The sequence below is a fragment of the Mustela lutreola genome, chromosome 2, assembly GCF_030435805.1.
Source record: "Mustela lutreola isolate mMusLut2 chromosome 2, mMusLut2.pri, whole genome shotgun sequence".
NCBI lineage: Eukaryota > Metazoa > Chordata > Mammalia > Carnivora > Mustelidae > Mustela > Mustela lutreola.
Window position 1 is genome coordinate 83,826,126 of NC_081291.1, and position 20,332 is coordinate 83,846,457.

The following is a 20,332-nucleotide window of genomic DNA, read 5'->3' on the forward strand; positions in this document are numbered from 1 at the left end:
GTACACTGTAACCTTTTTTTTTTTTAAAGTAAACTCTACCAATGGGGCTCAAAGTCAGGACCCCAAGATTAAGAGTCTCATCCCGTATTTAAGTGGAATACTTTTAAGGCTAGGTACAGTGGATTTAGTTGGTTCATTTCTGTGAGAGTTCAAACCAAGAACTGTATAATACAAAACTTGTAAATCAGCCAGTGTTGCTTCTGTTTAATTGGCTAAACCTCCTCATCACAATTTTGGGGGGGGAACCCCAAAAAACTATTCAGATAATGGTTAATCTCGGTTTCTTTCCTATTATTTTTAAAGAGATGAAGAAATACTTTTACAGTGATTTTAAGAAGTCTCTGGAGTACACGCAAAGAAACAGAATTACTGGATATATATATATATATACATACATACATACATACATATATATATACATACATACTTAGGTACTGCCAAATCGTCCCTCAGATGTATTAATTTAGCCATGAGAATCCATCTCTGACCTTTTCTAAGACACCTAAGAAACAGAGTAGCACACCAAAACTAACCTAGGTCCTTGCACATTATTCAGTGTGTAGTACTTGTAGGTTGTGTAGTAGCAAAGCCTTACCAAGTTTAGAAGAATCTACAAACTACAAACACAGGCAAAATAAAGTGAATGAATACAGCAGTGTTAGGTGGTTGTTTTAATATTGTTTATTAGCACAGTAACAAATGCAGACTTAAGTAGTCCACAACATATAACCAATCCACTGAGCAACTCCTATTTCACACCTTACAGTTAACAGCTTAAGGTATTTTACTACAGGTTTTCACAAGTCGTGATTCAAACCTCTTATCTTGTCACAATAAAGTAGATTGGCATATAAAATAAAATACATAACTACTCATTTCCTATATGGTGTCTTATAGCCACGTATCCATTTTATATATATGAGATGACAGTCTCTAAAAACTGTTAAATATCCATGTTCCCTCCCAAGAAAGGAAAACAAGTTCCAATTTTTTTGAACAACAACAAAAAAGTGTAGTCTTGAGGGATCTTACATAAATGGCCATGTGTGTAACCTGTACAAAATTAAGCTATTTTAAATTTACAGACTACAAGCAACTGAACCCAATGTCTATTCTCTGTACTACATTTCAGCTAATATTGCAGAACTAATGACGGTTTTAAAAGTTGCTATTACCAATTCTGTCTACTGTAGCAAGATACCTTAAGTTACAACAAAATCTTAGGAAATAAGACTGAATAATATCTGTTATAGAAATACCCTACTCTTTACCAACTCCCACCCTCCCCCACCCCTTCAAAATCATAAGCAGCTCTCTCTGTGACAGACAAATAATGTAAGAATGTGAAAACCCAATTTATGTAGCGTATCTCTTGGTCCACTGTCTGGCCATTCTGTCATGTTCTGCTCTGTTGGTCATATACTGAGTGGCAATACTTCCCACCAAAGGGTCAGCTGGAAGAAAAGAATGTAGATTACTTTGGAGAAAGGAAAAGAATGTTTCAAATTTTAGCAAATAAATCAGTGACGGCTTGGGAAGAAGTATGCAAAGTATTTGTGAAAAAACAGTTTTGAAACACCATTCCATTATCCTGGGCACTTGCAAGAGGAAAACGTCTCAGCAAAACAGAATGCTCAGGCTTTAGTACTAGTGTGGCTTTATCTCCTTAGTTCATTCTATTTTTCTCCCAGCAAACACCACCCAATTAGAGGTGTTTTTGCTCTTACTAGGTAAGTTCAATAAAAACTGGAACTTCAAGGCTGCAATGAACATGGAATCCAACTGTATTCACCTGACTTTGTGGAATACTGTAGTCCTCTGGGCTACTGCAATATAACACTACATCTATGCTAGTTACTTAGAAAAGGCCAGGTTACCAGGTCAAAACCTGGACCTTAACAATTAAGTATAGTGTTGCTCTGAAACCTAAATAGAATCTGTAATAATAAAAAGAATAAGCTTCCTCCCCCACCCCCCACAATCAGTCTCATAATCACTATTAAGCAAAGAATTATCACTTTCGAAATTGAACACCAGCTTTAGGGAAAGTACTCAGTGAACCAGAAGGCACAGGAGAGGTTAAGCAATGACTCAACATTTAGTTATAAGTATGTGATTTAAGAGAACTGTATGGAAAAATTTAAAACCTCTTGTTCTAGAGCACAGAAGTTGCTGCCTTTTTCAACTAGTAGATTGAACTTCTCTTGATTAAAACTTTCTTTGAAAAAAAGATTAGCTTTTTTTTTTTTTTAAGATTTTTTTTATTCATTTGAGAGAGAGAGCATGAGCAGGAGGGGCAGAAGGAGAGAGAATCCTAAAAGAGACCCCACACTGAGCGGAGGGCCAAACATGGCCTGATCCCACAGCCTGAGCTAAAAACCAAGAGTCAGATGCTCAACTGACTACACCATCCAGGTGCCCCCTACATTTTGTTCTTTTGAAGGTCCTTGTACTTTATCAAAACAAGTATTTTTCAGGTGAGAAAGAAGAAAAAAAATATTAACCTTACCAGGGTTACAGTCTGTAAGAAGGGAGCAGATAGAAAGGAGAACTTTAGAAATGGTTAGTGCTGGACTCCAATTATCTTTTAATATGTCCAAGCAAATAACTCCTTGACTGTTAATATTACAGTGATAGATTCTTGTCCGAAATGTAACCTTAAAAAAAAAAGACAGTATTAAAATTTAAACAGCAAACAATGAAATTTTTACTATATTGTTTTTCAGTTGAGTGGCTATTCTGTAATTTAAAATTTTTTAATTTTAAATTTTAAAAGATGAATACAGTTTAAAGCTGGTAAGATAGGTTAAATGACTTTAATCTGAGATTAGAATGTTCATTGATACACTCTGTCATTTCAAAAGTAATATCCATCAACAAAAAGCAAAGTAACTTCAGTTATTCTAACAGTTTCAATGTTTTAAATATTTTCCTAACTTTTCAAGTTTGAAATAGCTAATTGTTTGCTGACCTCTTGTGTTAGCTGGTGGTACTACATGGCCTTAAAATAAACTTCACAATGAATTCAAACAGCTAAAACACAGTGGGTACATAAACAAAAGCAAGATGTTTAGGTATAAAGGCTATAAAAAAAATGAAGATGAGATTTGTTTCTGCTTTTTCTGATTTTTACATTAGATCCCACAGATATCCCGTCTACCTAGGTCACAGAATCACTGTAATGGAGTCTCCACAAATGAGGAGCCAGAAATGGGTAAGGATCATAGTAGTAGACAAATTAACACAAGCCATATGAGCCTGGGTTACTTTATTTTGGTTTCCTTTTTTGTGTGAGACACACAGAATCATTCCAAAGTAAAAATTTCCACTTAGTATAAATAAGAATCATAGATTGAATGTCATAGGAGATACTATCCTAGATTAGAAAACTGAAGCCTGGAGATTAAGAATTTGAACAAGACCAAAACATGACAAGGAGCAGAATCCAAGTCTTTGGTAGGTGATTCTTTCTCATTATTTTAGTGCACAGATATTTTGAAATCATTTTTAACTGTTCAGTAACTTTTTTCTAAGTGGAAAATACAGTCACACAGTGATACAGCTGTGTCACTAAAAATAGCAGAATTTTAAGCACCATCAAAACAAAGCACATACTTTTAGAACTATGGTCTCTGCAAGAGGCAAAGCTCCCCTCCCCAGTGCAGTATTTTGTGTCCATCCAAATGTACTTAGAGATTTGTTGATATAACAGAAATCTACCTTTTGTGATTAAAACTCAATTTTAAAGCCTTCAATAGTCTCTCATAGCAATATGTAAATTTAACTATAAATTGGGACATTCTTACCTTTGGAGGCTTGAAGGGGTATTCTGGTGTAAAAGTGATATCAAGGAAGAATACACCACCCTCATACACGGATCCTGGAGGTCCCAGAATGGTTGATCTCCATTCATAGATGTTATCACCTTTGGGACCAGCACTGTGAAGTAATACATCAAAAGGTAAGCAGGTGGTGGCACTATCCAAGTTTTTATAGGGTATTCAAAAAAGGAAAAAAGATAACCTCTTCTCTTCCTTTTTATTTAATGGGGGGATCCTCTCCATAAAATAGAAGTGTCTTTCAGATACATACAATCTGATTCTGGACTACAACAAACCCATCAGCCTTAGGTCAAGTAAACTGAAGGATAAAGAATGTTTAAATTATTCTAAGCCTATTTAAGCTGTGAATAAGCAAGAAATTCTTCAATTCTCAAACATCTCCTGGATACATCATAAGAAAACATAAGCAGTATTCAGTGGTTTCTGCTCACAGCTATTTGTTTCTGATGACCACTTTAAGCATAAAGTTTCATTTTTGACCCACTGACTGGGGTTCTTGTTCCTTGCTCTTCTACTCCCATAATCTTATCCTAAAAGGAGTCCAATGGATTTTAGTACCTTTTACATTATAAACCATGTCGGGTGGGAGGAACACAAGGATGACCAAGTATCCAATGACAAGTTATTCCATTTGCCTTTCAATGTATAAAATTCTGTAATCAGGTTCTCTAAATATTAGAGTGGGTATGTTTCTTTATCCCTTTCCCTATTAAATCACTGTTATTTATATTTAGTTATACCATAATTCCCTTCTGAAGCACTGTGTTGGCTTGTAGAGTGCTCTGCTCTGTATCCAAGTACAATAATAAAAACAAGTGTGGGTAGGACTCTCCTATTGAGGAGAGAGGAAAAGACAAGTTTGGGAAATGGTTTTAGATACTAAATTTAAAAAGATTTCCCACAGCATGGATAGGACAATACTAATGTGGTTAACTTACATGTTTTAGCTCAGATTTCTCAAACCTAGCTACTGATAGTTGCTTCAAGGATAATGAGGTGTGTCAGCAGGAAGGTCTTTACTTGGAGAGACTTGTATATCCCAGTCAATACACAGGAAAATTTCTACAGAGCAGGCAAACTGCTATTTTAAACAAATGGATGGTATGAACTGGATTCATTCACTCTTGAATGCACATGTACACGAAGTTAAATGGCAGAGATTTCAATAATGAACAAGACAAGAACTCCTTGTCTTCAAGATGCCCTCTGCTAACTGATTAGAGATGAGGTTCAATTCCGTCATTTAAGAGAAAGGTTAGAGGAAGGGAAGGGGGGCGGGGACCTGCCTGGGCCCTACACTTTCTACAAACCCACTACAGATTTTTCTTTCAGAATGAGTTTACAAAAGAAAACCAAAAAGAAACAAAAGCTGGAGAAGAAAACATAATGGGGCAAAAAAGGAGGGAGAAAATACAGATAAAAGAACATGAGCTAATGGGAAGAGTAGAGCCAAACTGGCCAAGAGGCAGAGAGCTTGGACAATGACTTGAGCACTTATTAGCTATGTGACCTTGAGCAAGTCACTAAACCTAAATCACAAATTCTCAGGAATGTTTTGATAATTAAAATGGGGGGTGGCATCTCTGTAGAAAAAGAGACTCAGCAGTTTCTCATTAAATGGTAGTGATCATAATAACAGTTATGAATTATTCTACTAATTCAAATAGTATGGTCCTTTAATATCCTTTGTAATTGGTATTCTTCAGAACTATTAAAAGACTTGTTTTAGACTGCACAAGGTGGGATGTAGAGAGAACTTTTAATCAGTTTTCTACTTCTAGGAACATGAGGTAACCTCTAGTGAAAGGATACTCTCCTGATACAGCTTCAGACCCTAAGGTTAGAACTGGTCCTTGGTTATCTGGTCTGCCTACGTGTTTGCATCCAGTGGATGTATCTGGACAAAAAGTCTATATATACACTGGCCATTACCAGCCAGGACACCTGTTTACCAGACTAGAATTAACTGAAAAGTGAGGTAAAGACACCACTGATACAGAGATTGCAGATAACAGATGAACTATCCTATTTAATCTGGTTCATCTAGTTCATAGTATCTAAGGTTTAAAGGCTAAAAGGCAAAGACAATCATCTGCTGTAAACCTCTTTTTTACCGATGAGGAACCAAGGCCTGAAGAAGAAGCTAGGCCATCTAAAATCCAGTAATGGCAGCACTCCATACAGTTTACCTCATAGTCAGTTTAGTAATGCTAAGAAAGAGACCCAGAAAAAATAACAGTAAAGTCCATCTAACCCTAGAGGTGACATGTTGACATGGGCCCGATGCTGCTGGCCCCTCGGTACAGAAAAAAGAACAAAGGTTTAACAATATAGCACTATATCAGCTTTTATGGATTTTATGGAAAACTGTACTTTCCAAACTTCATTGTTCCTCAACATCACCTATAGAACTTTCAAGTGAGAGGATGAGACCTGTCATCCTAGGCCTACTGAATTTAGAATATTCGGAAGGGACTTAAGAATCTATGGTGATCTTTAAACAGGTATTGGTTGCTTCTGGGAATCACTGGTACAAGTTACTGAAAGACAATCCGTTCAGAACATAAGCTTTAACATTACAGCTTATCACCTATGATACAAGTAGATATTCAAATCAAGGTGGCTACTTGTGTGTAATCAGCTTTCAGTCTGGGGTATAAACTTTTCTGAAAGTTCAGAAAAAAAGACAGGGCATTAAGTATACAATATAAACATAACTATAATTTAAAAAGTAACATGCTTCATTAAACTTTGAAAACTGATAATAAAAGTGGGCTATATTAAGAAAAATAATACTAAATGAAATATGAAATGTGGTTGAAATCCTAAAGCATGCAACAAGAGCCCTGTAGGAAACTAAACAGCATGGATCCCTTATCTACAGGTCCTCAGCCAGGGGACTTGGGAGTTACAGGGAAGGATGAGAACCCATTGGAAGGACAAAGCATTGCTGTTTGATGAAAAATTTTACTCACCTTAAAGCTGTTACTGGAGAAATTCATAAAACTTTTTGTCATATGCATTTTATTAATCATAGAATAAAACAAAAATTATGGCCCTGCAAATCTTCTGGCCCTTTTTTTTCCTTCCAGGTTCTCACTGTAAAAGTTAAGGATCTACTGGTCTAGAAGGTGGGTAAAGAGACCTATGTGGGGAGGGCACAAGTTTACAGCTTTCAGAACGCTACTGTGAAGGTGAACGAGGAAAGAATCTTTACCTGGGACACTACAGAGAAAGGTCTGTTCCAGCACCCCACCCTCTTCTCTATAAAATGACTAACTAGGTTTACCCACAGGTCAGCATATTTCTTTACCAACCTTCTGTCCCCACCCTTTAAGATACCTTTTAGTTTCACAATAAGAAATACAACTTAAGTTTGAAACACTTACGGAAGTGTACTTTAGAATAGCATGTGATCTAAATTAGTAATTACTAAAATGAATATAAAGTATGGGAGATGGGGGTGTTTAAGAGAATGAGAACAACAACAACAAAAAAAAAAAGTCCCCATTTGAAGATGTTGCAACATTAACTGTGATTAGAATCTTCACATTAACTGTGATTAGAATCTTCACATGAGGCTGAGACTGAGAAGGTGGAAGGAGACCATGCATTTATTTGCCTTTGACATTTTGTTAGAGAATTAGTTTATTCATAACAAAAACACCTTTCAAAATAAACGTATAATACACAGAACTCTTACACAAGGCAAAAGAAAAAAATTCTGGCCTTGATTCAGTCTTTTTTCCTTCTAGTCAAAATAAAGAGAGCTGTGGCAAACATTTTAAGAAAAATAATAGTCAAGGGCACCTGGCTGGCTCAGCTGGTAGAGCATGCGACTCTTGATCTTGGGGTTTTGAGTTCAAGCTCCACACTGGGTGTAGAGTTTACTTTAAAAAAAAAAAAAAGAGGAAGAAAAGAAAAAAAAAATCATTCCTATTTTTGACTCAGTATTTTCTTACTTCTGTAATGGTTTCTGACTTCAGAGAGATACATTAACATTAGCAGCAGGAATTGTCATGAACCACAACCTTCTTCTGAAGGGACATCAGCCTATTGATTGATCAGCAACAAACTCAATGACAAGGACTCTTACCTCCACCAGCCTTTCCCTTAATGCTTGAAACCCATGTTTCCTCTAGTAACCACGGGACAAGGTGGCTACATGTCCTACCTCTTATGCCTTATTAATACTATTATTAGTAATAGCATTTGAATAGTATAAAATGTTATCCATACAAGTCATTTAAGGTATAATCCTAAGAAAGAAAACCAGTTAGAAAAACTGTCATCAGAGCAGTCTTCCAGAATTTGATGTGCTCTCTGCATTGATCTGAAAATTTCTAAGATGATCATATAAGCTAATGTTTAAGCTTTAATTTGTTTTAAAATCATGTTGTTGTTGTTGTTTTAAGTCCTCCCCCATTCCCATCCTCAATACTAACTTACTATAGACTACTCTTCTTCCATTTCAACAGCAACCGAAGATGCATTTCAGTTTTTAAAGAACATCCTGGAAGTAAGGTGAAATTATAATCAGTGTTTTTAAAGATTATATTTCTATCTGATCAGTTTTTAAAATTTTTATTGGGAGAGATGACCCCTGCATACAAACAAAGAAACCCTAACTCAGATATTATTTTTGGCATAATTCTAAAAAGCTTAGTTATGTGGTCTCTTATCTTAGGGGAAAAAAAGTTGAGGGTAAAGGCTGGGAAGATGAAAAGATAAGGAACATGCTAAAGACAGGCATTTGGATAGCAATAGCACAAAATAAATGAAAAATGGAGCAAGTTAGCAAATGTGTCGGCATATTTCAAAAAAGGGTAGATAAAGGCTCATGATCAACTGAGTTAGAAGTTCATTCTAACCACCTAAAAATCCCAAGTAACCTCTCAAACCAGTTGCTTATACAAAATGTATTGTCATAAAATCCTCCAAACTGCTACATTCTCACTGCCCCCAAAGCAGTCATTCTCAGTTGAGGATGGTGGGGGCCCCCAGGTGATATTTGACAATGTCTGGAGATTATTTTGGGATGTCACAGCTAGGAGGGAGTGTGCTACTGTCACCTAGTGGATGACAGCCAGAGGTGCTGCTAAACATTCTCCAATGTACCAGGTACCAGATAGCCCCCACAACAAAGAATTCTCTCAAGGGGCTCCTGGGTCAGGTCTGCCTTTGGCTCATATCCCAGGGTCCTGGGATCAGGCCCCACATCAGGCTTCCTGCTCAGCAAGGAGCCCGCTTCTCCCCCTGCTTATGCGTTCTCTGTCAAATAATAAATTTAAAAAATTCTCTCAACTCAAAATGTCAATAGTGCCAAGGCTGAGAATCCTGCTTAGAGAAATGTGATCAAGGTAGCCCTAATAAGGTAAGAGCTTCACAGTCTGAATCCATTGTCAGGCTCTAGTGCCCATCCTCTTATCTGTTTTACTGCTGTGTGTGGGAAGGGGGAGGGGGGAGAAATCAATATCCAGGGTTGCTTTTAAAAGTCAGATTTGCATATGCCCTAAACGTTCCATAGACCCCTGATAACTCAAAATGTGGTCCCTGGACAAAGCAACATCAGCATCCTCTGGAAGTTTGTTAGAAAAGCAGATTTAGACTCCACCCCACACCTAATGCATCAGAATTTGCCCATTAAAACTTTGAGATTCTAGGGCGCCTGGGTGGCTCAGTGGGTTAAGCCGCTGCCTTCGGCTCAGGTCATGATCTCGGGGTCCTGGGATCGAGTCCCACATCGGGCTCTCTGCTCAGCAGGGAGCCTGCTTCCTCCTCTCTCTCTCTCTCTCTCTGCCTGCCTCTCTGCCTACTTGTAATCTCTGTCTGTCAAATAAAAAATAAATAAAATCTTAAAAAAAAAAAAAAAAAAAAAAAAAAAAAAAAAAACTTTGAGATTCTAGCTACAGAGGACATTAAGTGGCAAATGAATGCCAACTCTACCTTTTGATCTAAGTTTAAATTACCAATTATATTCTCGAGCTCTTGGGGTGCCTGGGTGGTTCAGTGGGTTAAAGCCTCTGCCTTCTGCTCAGGTCATGGTCCCAGGGTCCTGGGATGGAGCCCCGCATAGGGCACTCCGAGGCTCAGCGGGGAACCTGCCTGCCTCTCTGTCTACTTGTGATCTCAGTCTGTCAAATAAATAAAATCTTAAATATATATATATATACATATATATATATATGTGTATATATATATATATACACACACACATACATACACTCTAGCTCTTTCCTTCACTACCTGTAATTCTCTGCAGTAAGAAACAAGTATCAACCCTAGTAATGCTTACTAAGTACCATATAGAGAACTTAGAAAATGCTTATAGGAAGAGACCCACAATCAAATCTATATTCCTGACAACCCACTATTCAAAATCCATTCTTAATTTACTCTTCTGCTAAGAAATGAAAAGAGAATATGACAGAATAGTATGAATGCAGCAATCTACCAGAGGGAATCCTCATCACCCACAATTATGTCCCAGTAGACCGACTACTCTCCAGGGAATGAAAGCTGCCTTCTCCATGACATCTATATAGCACATGCAGAGGAATTTTATAAAAAATGAAAAAAAGCATCTTGTTCTCGCCATCCCTCCATAAAACAGTTGCTCTCTGTAACCTAGAAGTGAGTGGCAGAAGGAACTTGAAAAATCAGAAAACCTCAGTAAGGTGACTACTAACACACGAGTGACATGGTTTGGTGAGGTGACATTGCTATTACAAAGTGGGTCGGTCACGTACGGGGATAACTAAGAGAGGCCTCCTACAAAGTGGTACTGCAGGGGATGTACATCCAGGTTACCATTCCCTGGAAGAATTACAGTTTAAAGGCCAACCTAAATGACTTCTATGTAAGAATTCACATCAGTAGTATCCAGTATATCTAAGCAGTTGCACTGGAACAAAGTGGGCCCAAATAGGGGATTACAGTTTCCTACACATGGGAGGAAAACAGACTCAACACACTTAAGATCTAGAACAAGATGATCCATGTCCACTAAGAATGGTGTTCCCATGGAGGCCCCCCAAATCATGTCATATCGACTTTGAGGAAATAGTGCCTTTCTCCCAGCAGAAAGGAATTTGATACAACTTTTCAATCTGATTTTAGGCCTATAGAAGCTGTAGAGTTTATTTCTGAAGTCTGTTCCAAACCGGAAAGTGGACAGATTGGCAGGTATTTACATACATTGCTACAGCTATGTGGCTATACAATCTCTCAAAGATCAGATTTTAAGTCTCTAGAGAATAGTGATTTTCCACATATACTACCAGGGCTTAGTATAATAGTAATTAGCAATATTTAATTAGCTGGTAAAATACGTACCACTGTTCAGAATTACGTTGACAATACTGTCAAATTTGGTGAAATAACAAAACACTACAAGAGCTTGATCTTGCTCAGCTAGCCATTCAATTGTGTTTTTACCTTATATGTTGCTGCTTTAGAAAACAATCCAGGCTTTCTGGAAATCTACACTCCAGTCTTGAAGAAAGAAAATCAGATGTAGGAGTAAGGACACAATTTTAAAAGAAAACTCGTTTCATAATAATTTGAAAGAGACAACAGTAGGGATAGTGAAACAAGCAGATCTACAACACTGTGGACATCAGTGGGTCCTTACTGTCAGGGAGGGATGGCTGAATAATGATAGTGTTTAGTAAACTGAACTAAAAATCACCCTTTAGAGGAGCCTGGGTGGCTCAGTCAGTTAAGTGTCTGCCTTCAGCTCAGGTCATGATCTCAGGGTCCCAGGATTGAGCCCCACATGCGGCTCCCTGCTCAGTAGGGAGTTTGCTTCTCCCTCTCCCCCTGATCGTGCTTGCTCTCTCTCAAATAAAGTCTTAAGAAAAATTAAAATAAAAATCATACTTTAACTTTTGGACTGCTGATATACAAAGTAGGGGATAAAAGTACCAAGCAAGTAAAATTCAAGCTAGTTAGATGTCAAGGGCCTAAAAGGAATTGGGGTGGGGAAGGGTAGAGAATGGCACATAGGAATGATTAGAGAGAAATAAGAGATTGGCATTTCTTGTGTCTCAAAAACCATTTTTTTTTCTATACAAGGTTAAATACATAGGTGGTCAGGACAAAGGTGGATCAGACAATAGCTCTTTTCTGCAGAACTACACAAGCTTAAGAACGATTCTAATTTGCTCTTTCCCCAGAGAAGTTAGAAAAACAGGGCCAGAACAGAATCAAGTTCTAAAGCTATTCTTCCTCTACTGAAACTAAAATAATCCAGAGGAGGATATCTGCACCTTACAGTCAAGTGGTTTGAGTCCTGATTTTTTAGTTGCATTGCTTATATTAGCATATGTAACACTGCTATCTAAGTGAGTAAGTAGAAATCAATTATTAATCTCTGGTTCTTACAGTAATCAGTTCACAAGGCCTATAAAAGCACAACCAGCTCTTCTATTGGGATGGTAACTGTACTGAGGCTAAATGAGAGTATTGGAGGAAAGCAGAATCTCTTGTTTAGACTTTTGTAGGGGATATAGTACAGTTGTTAACACTTGTACCTTCCACACATTTAATGCAGGTCCTTAAAAGCAACAGTGTTGCAAGGAAAGCTACTCAGAGGATACAAAAATTCTCAAAAAGGAACTTACCAGGTTTGACTCAATTCTAAGATTCTACAGTATATCTTTTGATTAGGAAATGACCACAGTTCAGTTTCTCATTCACTCACACTCAACTGCACAGCCTCCACAATGCAAATGCTGCCAATCTCACACTGCAGGTGAGGCACTTGGAGGTGGCACGGTCAGAGGGAAATGTGCAAAGTAACAGTGTAAATGCACAAGGAGCAGGTTCAACATCTTGCCATTGAGCAGAGAAAACTGCCTGCACCATCTTGCTGCAGTGATTTGGAGGCGGGGGGGTCATTTATCACATGATCTGAACTCTTGTTTGGTAAAGCTTTTTTTTTTTTTTAAATAAAAATAATTTTAACTTTTTACTGCCCATTTTTGCTCTTAAAAGTGAGACAAGGGGCGTCTCAGAACATCTTCCTACACCACCTAGTCAGCCTGGAACTGCCCTGCCAGTCTCTTAATTGTAGCAATTTTAAGGATTCTTCATCCTCAAGGGGCATCTTCCTTCCAGGGATTTGGGTTAAACACCTGAGGCCGGTGTCTCTCATCCTAAGTCCAGATCCCTACAACTTCCCTCAGTACAGAACTTATGTGGATTTGGAGAATAAAGATGTTTGGAGCTAAAGCTGACATTCACATCTGGGAAAGGCTAGATCGGCACTTCTCCCAACACCCTTTCACAGCAAGCCACCAGGTCAAAACTATTTTCACAATTCTAAACAGTATTTGCCTTTTTAACTCTCCTCCTCTCACATTTGTACTGTGAAGTTTTCCTGAGACTACATAAGGTGTGATATGACAACAGAATGAATGCAGAAGCAGATAAAAAAATCTAGCTGTCTTCAGACATTAAAGCAATTCGCGTGTATGTTAAACAGTGCCACTCTTCTAGGTGTTTTAGCTTTGGAAAACATTATTTTCATTAAAAATGTTAACATGTTTTTGTTATTTTAAAATGAATGATATTTTTAATGTTTCAGCTTTAATCTTGAATACAGTAAAATCCATAATAATTAACCATATAAACAAAAGCACTTTGCGGCCCCTAATTTTTAAGAGTGTATAATGGGGTCCTAAAATAATAAAGGTTTGAGAATGGCTAGGCAGATTACTTTAATATCAGCACAACTAGGCAACAATTAAAAACAAAATGAAAAGTTTTAAATAGGAACTAGAAGCTGTTGGTCTCTCTGCCCTTCCCCCTCTCTCTGCAACTTGGAAACCGTAAAGTCCATGTAAGAAGTATGACTACCCCAAAGCCTACCTACTGGAGAGACCATATGGAAAGACCAAATATGAGGGATGAATGAGAAGCCCCAGGTGTTCCAGCCCTTAGCCATTTGAGTCTTCTTGGCCCAAGTAGCAGACTTGTGAGTGAAGAAGCCTTCAGATAGTTCCAGTCGCCCAGCCAGCCCCTAGATATACCAGAGGTTTATGATAAATGGTGGCTGCTGTTTTATACCACGTAGTTTTTAGGTTGTTCTGTGAACACTTCCCAGGAATAACCCTTAACCAATAGTTGATGGTGGAGTGGGACAATTCTGAGGCAAGTGCTTTTACCCAGAGTTCCCTTTGGCAACTTTCACTTTGGGAGCGCTTAATAAAAGGCATCCATTACTGACAGTCTTTCCTACCCTGTCTTCCTTCCCACCTCTACCTTTATTTCTTACACCACTAAAAAACTACCTGTATTAGAATTCTCCTCTTAAGGGTCTCCTGGGGAAAGCAAAGCTGACAGACCACTGAAGTTGGACACACTAAGGAAAAGATGAACAGATATGATTACATAAAAAGCAGAAAATCTGTAAGAGAAAGACAAACAGATTAGAAAGGGGTAAGAGAACTGCAGTACATGATTAAGGGTTAATATCTTGACTATGAAAAAACCTGAAAGGGCACCTGGGTGGCTCAGTGGGTTGAGCCTCTGCCTTCAGCTCAGGTCATGATTTCAGGGTCTTGGGATAGAGCCCCACATAGGGCTCTCTGCTCGACGGGAAGCCTGGTTCTCCCTCTCTGTGCCTGCCTCTCTGCCTACTTGTGATCTCTCTCTCTCTCTCTCTGTCAAATAAATAAATAAAATCTTAAAAAAAAAAAAAAAGTAAAGAAAGAAAAAACCTGAAACATACTAACTGCAATGGATAAAGGACTCAGGCATTTCTCAAAAGAACTCATATGACCAATAAATTCTCAATCTTACTTAGACTCAAAGGAATGCAAATTAAACACGGAGGCACATTTGCCTATCAGACTGGCAAACATTTAACGATTGTATTTATTTATTTGACAGAGAGAGAGCAGGAGAGCACAAGCAGGGGGAAGTGGCAGGGAGAGGGAGAACGAGGCTCGTGCTGAACAGGGAGCATGATGTGGGGCTCAATCCCAGGACACTGATACCATGTCCTGAGCTGAAGGCAGATGCTTTTAACCGAATGAGCCACCCAGATGCCCCAAGACTGGCAAATATTTTTTGTTTTGTTTGGCAAACATTTTAATAGACTGAAAAATCTGTGTTAACTGGATGATGAAATAAATAGGCATCCTTTCCCATTGCTGGCGGGAGAGTAAATTAGTAATCATAGATTGTGATTAAGTAAAATATATTCAAATATAAATCCAATATACCCTTTGACACAGAAATTCTGCTTCTCAGAGCTTACCCTCAGGAAATGAGTGGAACATGCACATGGCTACAGTACCAGGCTATTTATAAGAACCTTGTGTATGATGAAACAAGTTTGGAATGAGCTAAACTATCAATAAGAGGCAGGCTAGACTGTGGTACAACCATACAGCAGTATACTATGCAGCACTTAAATGACACAAGGTACACATACTCAACAGGGTTTTTAAGAATCCACAATGAGGGTTGCTGGGTAGCTCAATCATTAAGCATCTGCCTTCAGCTCAGGTCATTTCAGGGTCCTGGGATAGAGCCCCGCATCAGGCTCCCTGCTCAGCTCGACAGCCTGCATCTCCCTCTCCCACTCACCCTGCTCGTGTTCCCTCTCTAGGGAAATAAATAAATAAATAAATAAATAAATATCTTTAAAAAAAAAAAATCCACAATATAATGTGAAGTGAGAAGGCAGACTTCCCAACAGTGTGCAAAACAACCTCATTTTCATTATAAGACATACCACATAACCAAACTATTGATCAAGGTTGTACCTGCAGGATGAGATGCAGGGGATTTATTTTACAATAACAACGAATTTCCATTCTTAAGAATGTAACAAAGGGTAGAAGAAATGAAATCAAATTCACCTAGCAACAGAGAAAGTCAACTAATAAAGAAGTAACTGTGGTTACCCTGGGTAAGGATGGTTTCTGCCTAGAAAACCAGGACTTCAAATTTGCAGGGATGCAGGATACTCAATCTAGGCAATTTCAGCCCAGTTTCTGTAGACTGTAGTTTTGAGAACAGAGTTGCTAAGGGTCTCAGAGGGGTGACTTTTGACAAGTTCATTCCTGCCTGTCACGGCCCAAATACGTGTGTAATAGTGACCCAGTGAAGTACTGCATCTTTGGATGAAGATCTACAACAGTCATTCACAGGAAATGAGTAATACTGCTCCCATCTCCAATTTACAGCCCTGTGAAAGCCGTCAGTAACTATTATTGTGGTTAAGGTGTCCTGTGGTCTCTCATTAGAGAACAAATCTGGCCCTAGTACTGTAAAAGCTTCTACCGACACTACCGCTCTATCCTGCCATCTCCTCCCTCCTCTCTTCAAATCAGGCCCTCCCCTAAACTCTCCTTTATACCATGCTCCAGATAGGGTGCTGAGAGAGAGACTGAACCCAGGGAGAGAATGCAAACCCTTCAACAGTGTAAAGCAAAGGGGCTCAAGTTTATATAACAGCCCACAAATATTTTTCAAAACATGGCAAAGGGATCTGACAGCCAACTTAGCAGACACACCCACCAAATACCAACGGTTAGCAAAGATGATCTGTTCAATGTCTAAATAGTCGAGATATCTAATAGTCAATTTATCTGATAGTTATTAAGATACGAAATATCTGAAGTGGATGGCTTTAACTGCAGGTAAATTGTGCCTTAAAAAGTAGATAAAGGAGAAAAATAATATGTACAGAGAAATTGACCTTTTTAAATCATTCTTTCCTCTAAGCAGACTCCCTCCTGAGCAGAGAGCCCAATGCAGCCAAAGGCAGACACCTGACTGACTGACAGCCATCCAGGCGCCCCTCGTTATTCCCATTTAAAAGATGGGGAAGCATTCAGAAGGTTAAGTTAACATTAAGTGATGGGGCTGTACAAATTCCTAAAGCTAGGAAATCACACTTCTGGTCAATACAACCCAGGCTTTCTTTCCCACAGTGATTTTTTTTCCCCAATACATCAATGGAGTTTCCAATATAATTATCTGCTTTGGACTCCCCACCAATTTTGTTTAATCACATTTACTACTCTGCCTTTCCTACCTTATTATTTCATTTGTCTTTTATACTTGGAAGGAAGCTAGAATTACAAACAAGAAAATCTTGTGACCTGCTAGAAGGTTATTAAAATTTCTTAAAAATTGATTCAGTTTTTGTTTTTTTTTTAAAGTACATACCACATGGAGTACTACTTAGTGTGGAGGAGAGGGGATTTTAATAATCATGTGACAACTATAAAAATTGAGAACTCCCAGCTTAATGAAAACCAAAGATGGTTTTGGGAAACAAGCATCAGTTCAACTGAATAACAGTCCAGATGTTATGTTCTTAAATTGCAAAAAGAATAAGCAATACAATTTTCTTTCTTTCTTTCTTTCTTTCTAAAGAACTTTAAGTGGGGGGAAATGCTAAAAAGGAGGTGTAGAACATGATACCTACTTTCCCAGCTCAGAAGTCTGTTTGGTCCACTCCACTCCATTCCATTCTAGTCCATGGTGGCACTGGGAGGTCCAGCAAATCACTGGAATGAATGACCTCCACCGAAATGGAGGTCAACTCCTGCCTGAGGATACAATATCACCCACTACTCAATGCTCTGTGAAGCTGAGGCCTCTGCAACCTCTTTGTTCCCTCCCTCTCCATTGCAGGATCTACAGCTCAGAACCACCAGGAAATGACAGGGTCAGAAGGTGAGGAGAACTATTTACTGCACTTGGAGAGTCATTGGTTTCCTTCTTGGCCCCAGAAGGCCAGGAGAGAAAGGCACAGGCTGCTTATATTTGCAGAGGGCTGAGAGTGTGAATGAGGGACTATGCCCTATGGGTCAAATACAGGGCTGCGTTTGGAGGGGAGAGTCTGTTCTGGCCTCTTGTTCACTGCTAAACCTCATCACCAAGTCTCTGCCCTACCTTCTAGCTGAGGAGAGGAGACACAACAGCTTTAACAAAACTCGGTGCTGCAGCAGCTGCTAAAGCGGCCCAAGTGGGAGCAGCCCATTTCACAGCCGACTAACTCTAACAAATTTTCTCCAAGTGCTGGTAAGCAGACACATGTGACCTTCACCAATGGCCACTGACCAGCTACCATTCTGACTTGTAAACTAACACACACAGTGCATATGCTACCACATGCTAAAATCAGGTGCTTCCGAAAAAAATTCTCACCATGTAATATTTAATAAGAAAGGAGTGCAGAGCATAATGCCCAAACAGAAAAGGGTCCTAACAAAAACGTCAGCTAGTTAATTCCCAATTTTATATGAAAAACACTCGCAGAGAATTAACTGCTAGGGTTTATGTCCATTCAGGCTAAGTCTTATGGAAAACGCCAAAAGGCAAGAAAAGTTCTGAAATAGAGGAGGCAGATGTTCCAAGCCAAAGGTGAGGAGCTTGGCTGAGAGGTATAAAATGTGGCTAACAGCCCACATACATAATTGGAAAATAAAGTTAAAGAAGAGAAGGACATGAAAAATGAAATGAGAGGGGAAGTTTTAATTTCTTATTTTTTTCCCTCTTAAAAGGAAAAAAAAATAACCCCAATTTAAATACTGGCCCAGAGGGAGAAGACAACTATCTCAGAACATATACACAAAGATGATAGATTGAACCCATGATACCAACTTTCACTCCTTCCCAAAACTCCGACAATATGACAGTAAAGATTTTTAAAGGCATAAACCTACAAAGATGGGAAGAAAAGGAAAGGGGATAATATTCACAGAAGTTTGGAAGTTAGGAGGCAAACTGGCAAGTGGTAAAGGATTCGACATGATATATCCAAGAAGCTGAATCCTAAAGTGGCTGTGAAAAAAGCCAAAAATCAAGCCCAGGTAGACCACATAACCCTCCCTAAAGACTCAGGAATCTGTGGTGCCTGAGGAGGTTGAGAATGAGGCAGGGGAGGTTTTAAAATAAGAATTGGTTAAAAGTGTGTATCAGTGGTCCAATTCCAAGACCCTGTGTGACAGATGGAATTCTGAGATGGGCAGCATGATATCCTCCCGCTAATACACTCTGACCTCCTCCATGAGAGCATGGATGGACAGAGCTATGACTTGCTTCTCCCTAACAGAATAAGGCAAAGCTGACTGGACACCACTCTTGGATCAGGTTATGTTTTCTGTAAATTGTTATTACATAAGACTCGGTCTTAACTGACAAGAGAAAGACTGTCCTGCTGGCCCTGAAGGAGCAAGCTGCTATGATATCAGTTGCCCAAAGAGAGGGCTAGAGAACTGCTGCTGTGGTCTCTGAGAGCAACTGACTTCAGTCCTACGGCTGCAAGGAAGTAAACTCCACGTCACAACTGCGTAAGTTTGGAAGCGAACCCCGAGCAACAGATGAGCACACAGGCTAGCTAGCTGGTTCCTTGAATGCAGCCCAGAAAACCCTGAATAGAGGTCTAAGCTGTGCCCCAACTCCTGACCCATGTGAACTGTACATACTAAAATGTATGTACTGTTTTGAACTGCTAAAGTTGTGGTAGTTTGTTATACAGTAATAGTTATCCTGCCTGACTGGGGTTTATTTTCTAGAGAGGTTTAAAACTGAGGGTCTCTGAACCAGGGGACATTAATATGGATGAGGGCAGAGGTGCTGTACTGACAATGAGCTTATGCAGGGCCAACAATAAGATCCCCAGTTTTGTTTCTCAGCTCCAAGAACAAAGCTTGGCCTTTACCCTCCAGGCAGTCTCCTTTGGGGGATGTTAACAGCCTAGAGGAAAAGTCACCCTACCTAAGTTAACAGATAACCAAGGAACATGGTTCTTCTCTAAAATGGCAAATGATGATCAAAACAAACTAGAAGACAGTCAATTAGAGAAAACAGAATTTAGAAAGAAAATTTAAAAATAAATGGAATTACTAATATCCAGAGAGACAGAAGATACTGCACTGATGAAACAAGGATATGGGTAAAACAAAACAGTATTCAGAAAAGAAAAAGGAGGGTAGGGGTCAGGTGCTGATAATGGGCGAAGGCAGTCAAACGGTACAAACTTCCAGTTATAAGATACCAAGTTCTGGGAATATAATATATAGTATAGTTAACAATACTGTATCATATACTTGAAAGGTGCTATCAGGTAGATCTTAAAAGTCTCATCACAGGAAGAAAAACTGAAACAATGGAGGTGATGGGTGTTAACTAAACTTACTATGGTAAAGTCATTATGTAATATACACATATATCAAATCACTACGTTCTACACCCTAAACTAATACGATGGTATATTTCAATAAAGTGGGGGCAGGGAGAAAAGAAAGAAGGGCTTTTAGAAACTAAAAATGAAAGCAAACAAACATACTTCAACATAATAAAGGCCACGTGTAACAAACCCACAGCTAACATTACTCAATGGTCAAAAACTGAAAGCTTTCCCTGTAATATCAGAACAAGATGAGGATGTCTGCTTTCACCATTTTTATTCAACATAGTACTAAAGGTCCCAGCCACAGAAATCAGACAAGAAAAAGAAA

At 38.8% G+C, this 20,332-nt stretch overlaps 2 protein-coding genes across 8 annotated transcripts in view; one reads left to right on the forward strand and one right to left on the reverse strand.

Moving 5' to 3' along the window:
- The window catches only part of NKIRAS1 (NFKB inhibitor interacting Ras like 1), a 76,055-nt gene that overhangs the window by 30,394 nt on the left and 25,329 nt on the right, over positions 1 to 20,332 (forward strand). The window contains exon 5 of one of the 5 annotated variants that reach the window (XM_059162491.1): positions 3,139 to 3,214. The exons of 3 other annotated variants lie outside the window; for them this stretch is intronic. In XM_059162491.1, the coding sequence (XP_059018474.1) occupies positions 3,139 to 3,214 (76 nt within the window). Of the gene's footprint in view, positions 1 to 3,138; positions 3,215 to 8,320; positions 8,363 to 20,332 lie in introns of those variants that run through there. One more of the 5 variants, XM_059162494.1, reaches the window with a different exon arrangement.
- Positions 659 to 20,332, reverse strand: part of LOC131824487 (ubiquitin-conjugating enzyme E2 E1) — a 78,119-nt gene continuing 58,445 nt past the window's right edge. For all 3 annotated transcript variants that reach the window (XM_059162488.1, XM_059162490.1, XM_059162489.1), the window contains 3 exons: positions 3,807 to 3,939; positions 2,510 to 2,657; positions 659 to 1,454 (listed from right to left, as the gene is read on the reverse strand). In XM_059162488.1, coding sequence (XP_059018471.1) covers positions 1,357 to 1,454; positions 2,510 to 2,657; positions 3,807 to 3,939 — 379 coding nt within the window. In that variant the 3' untranslated portion in view covers positions 659 to 1,356. The remainder of the gene's footprint in view (positions 1,455 to 2,509; positions 2,658 to 3,806; positions 3,940 to 20,332) is intronic.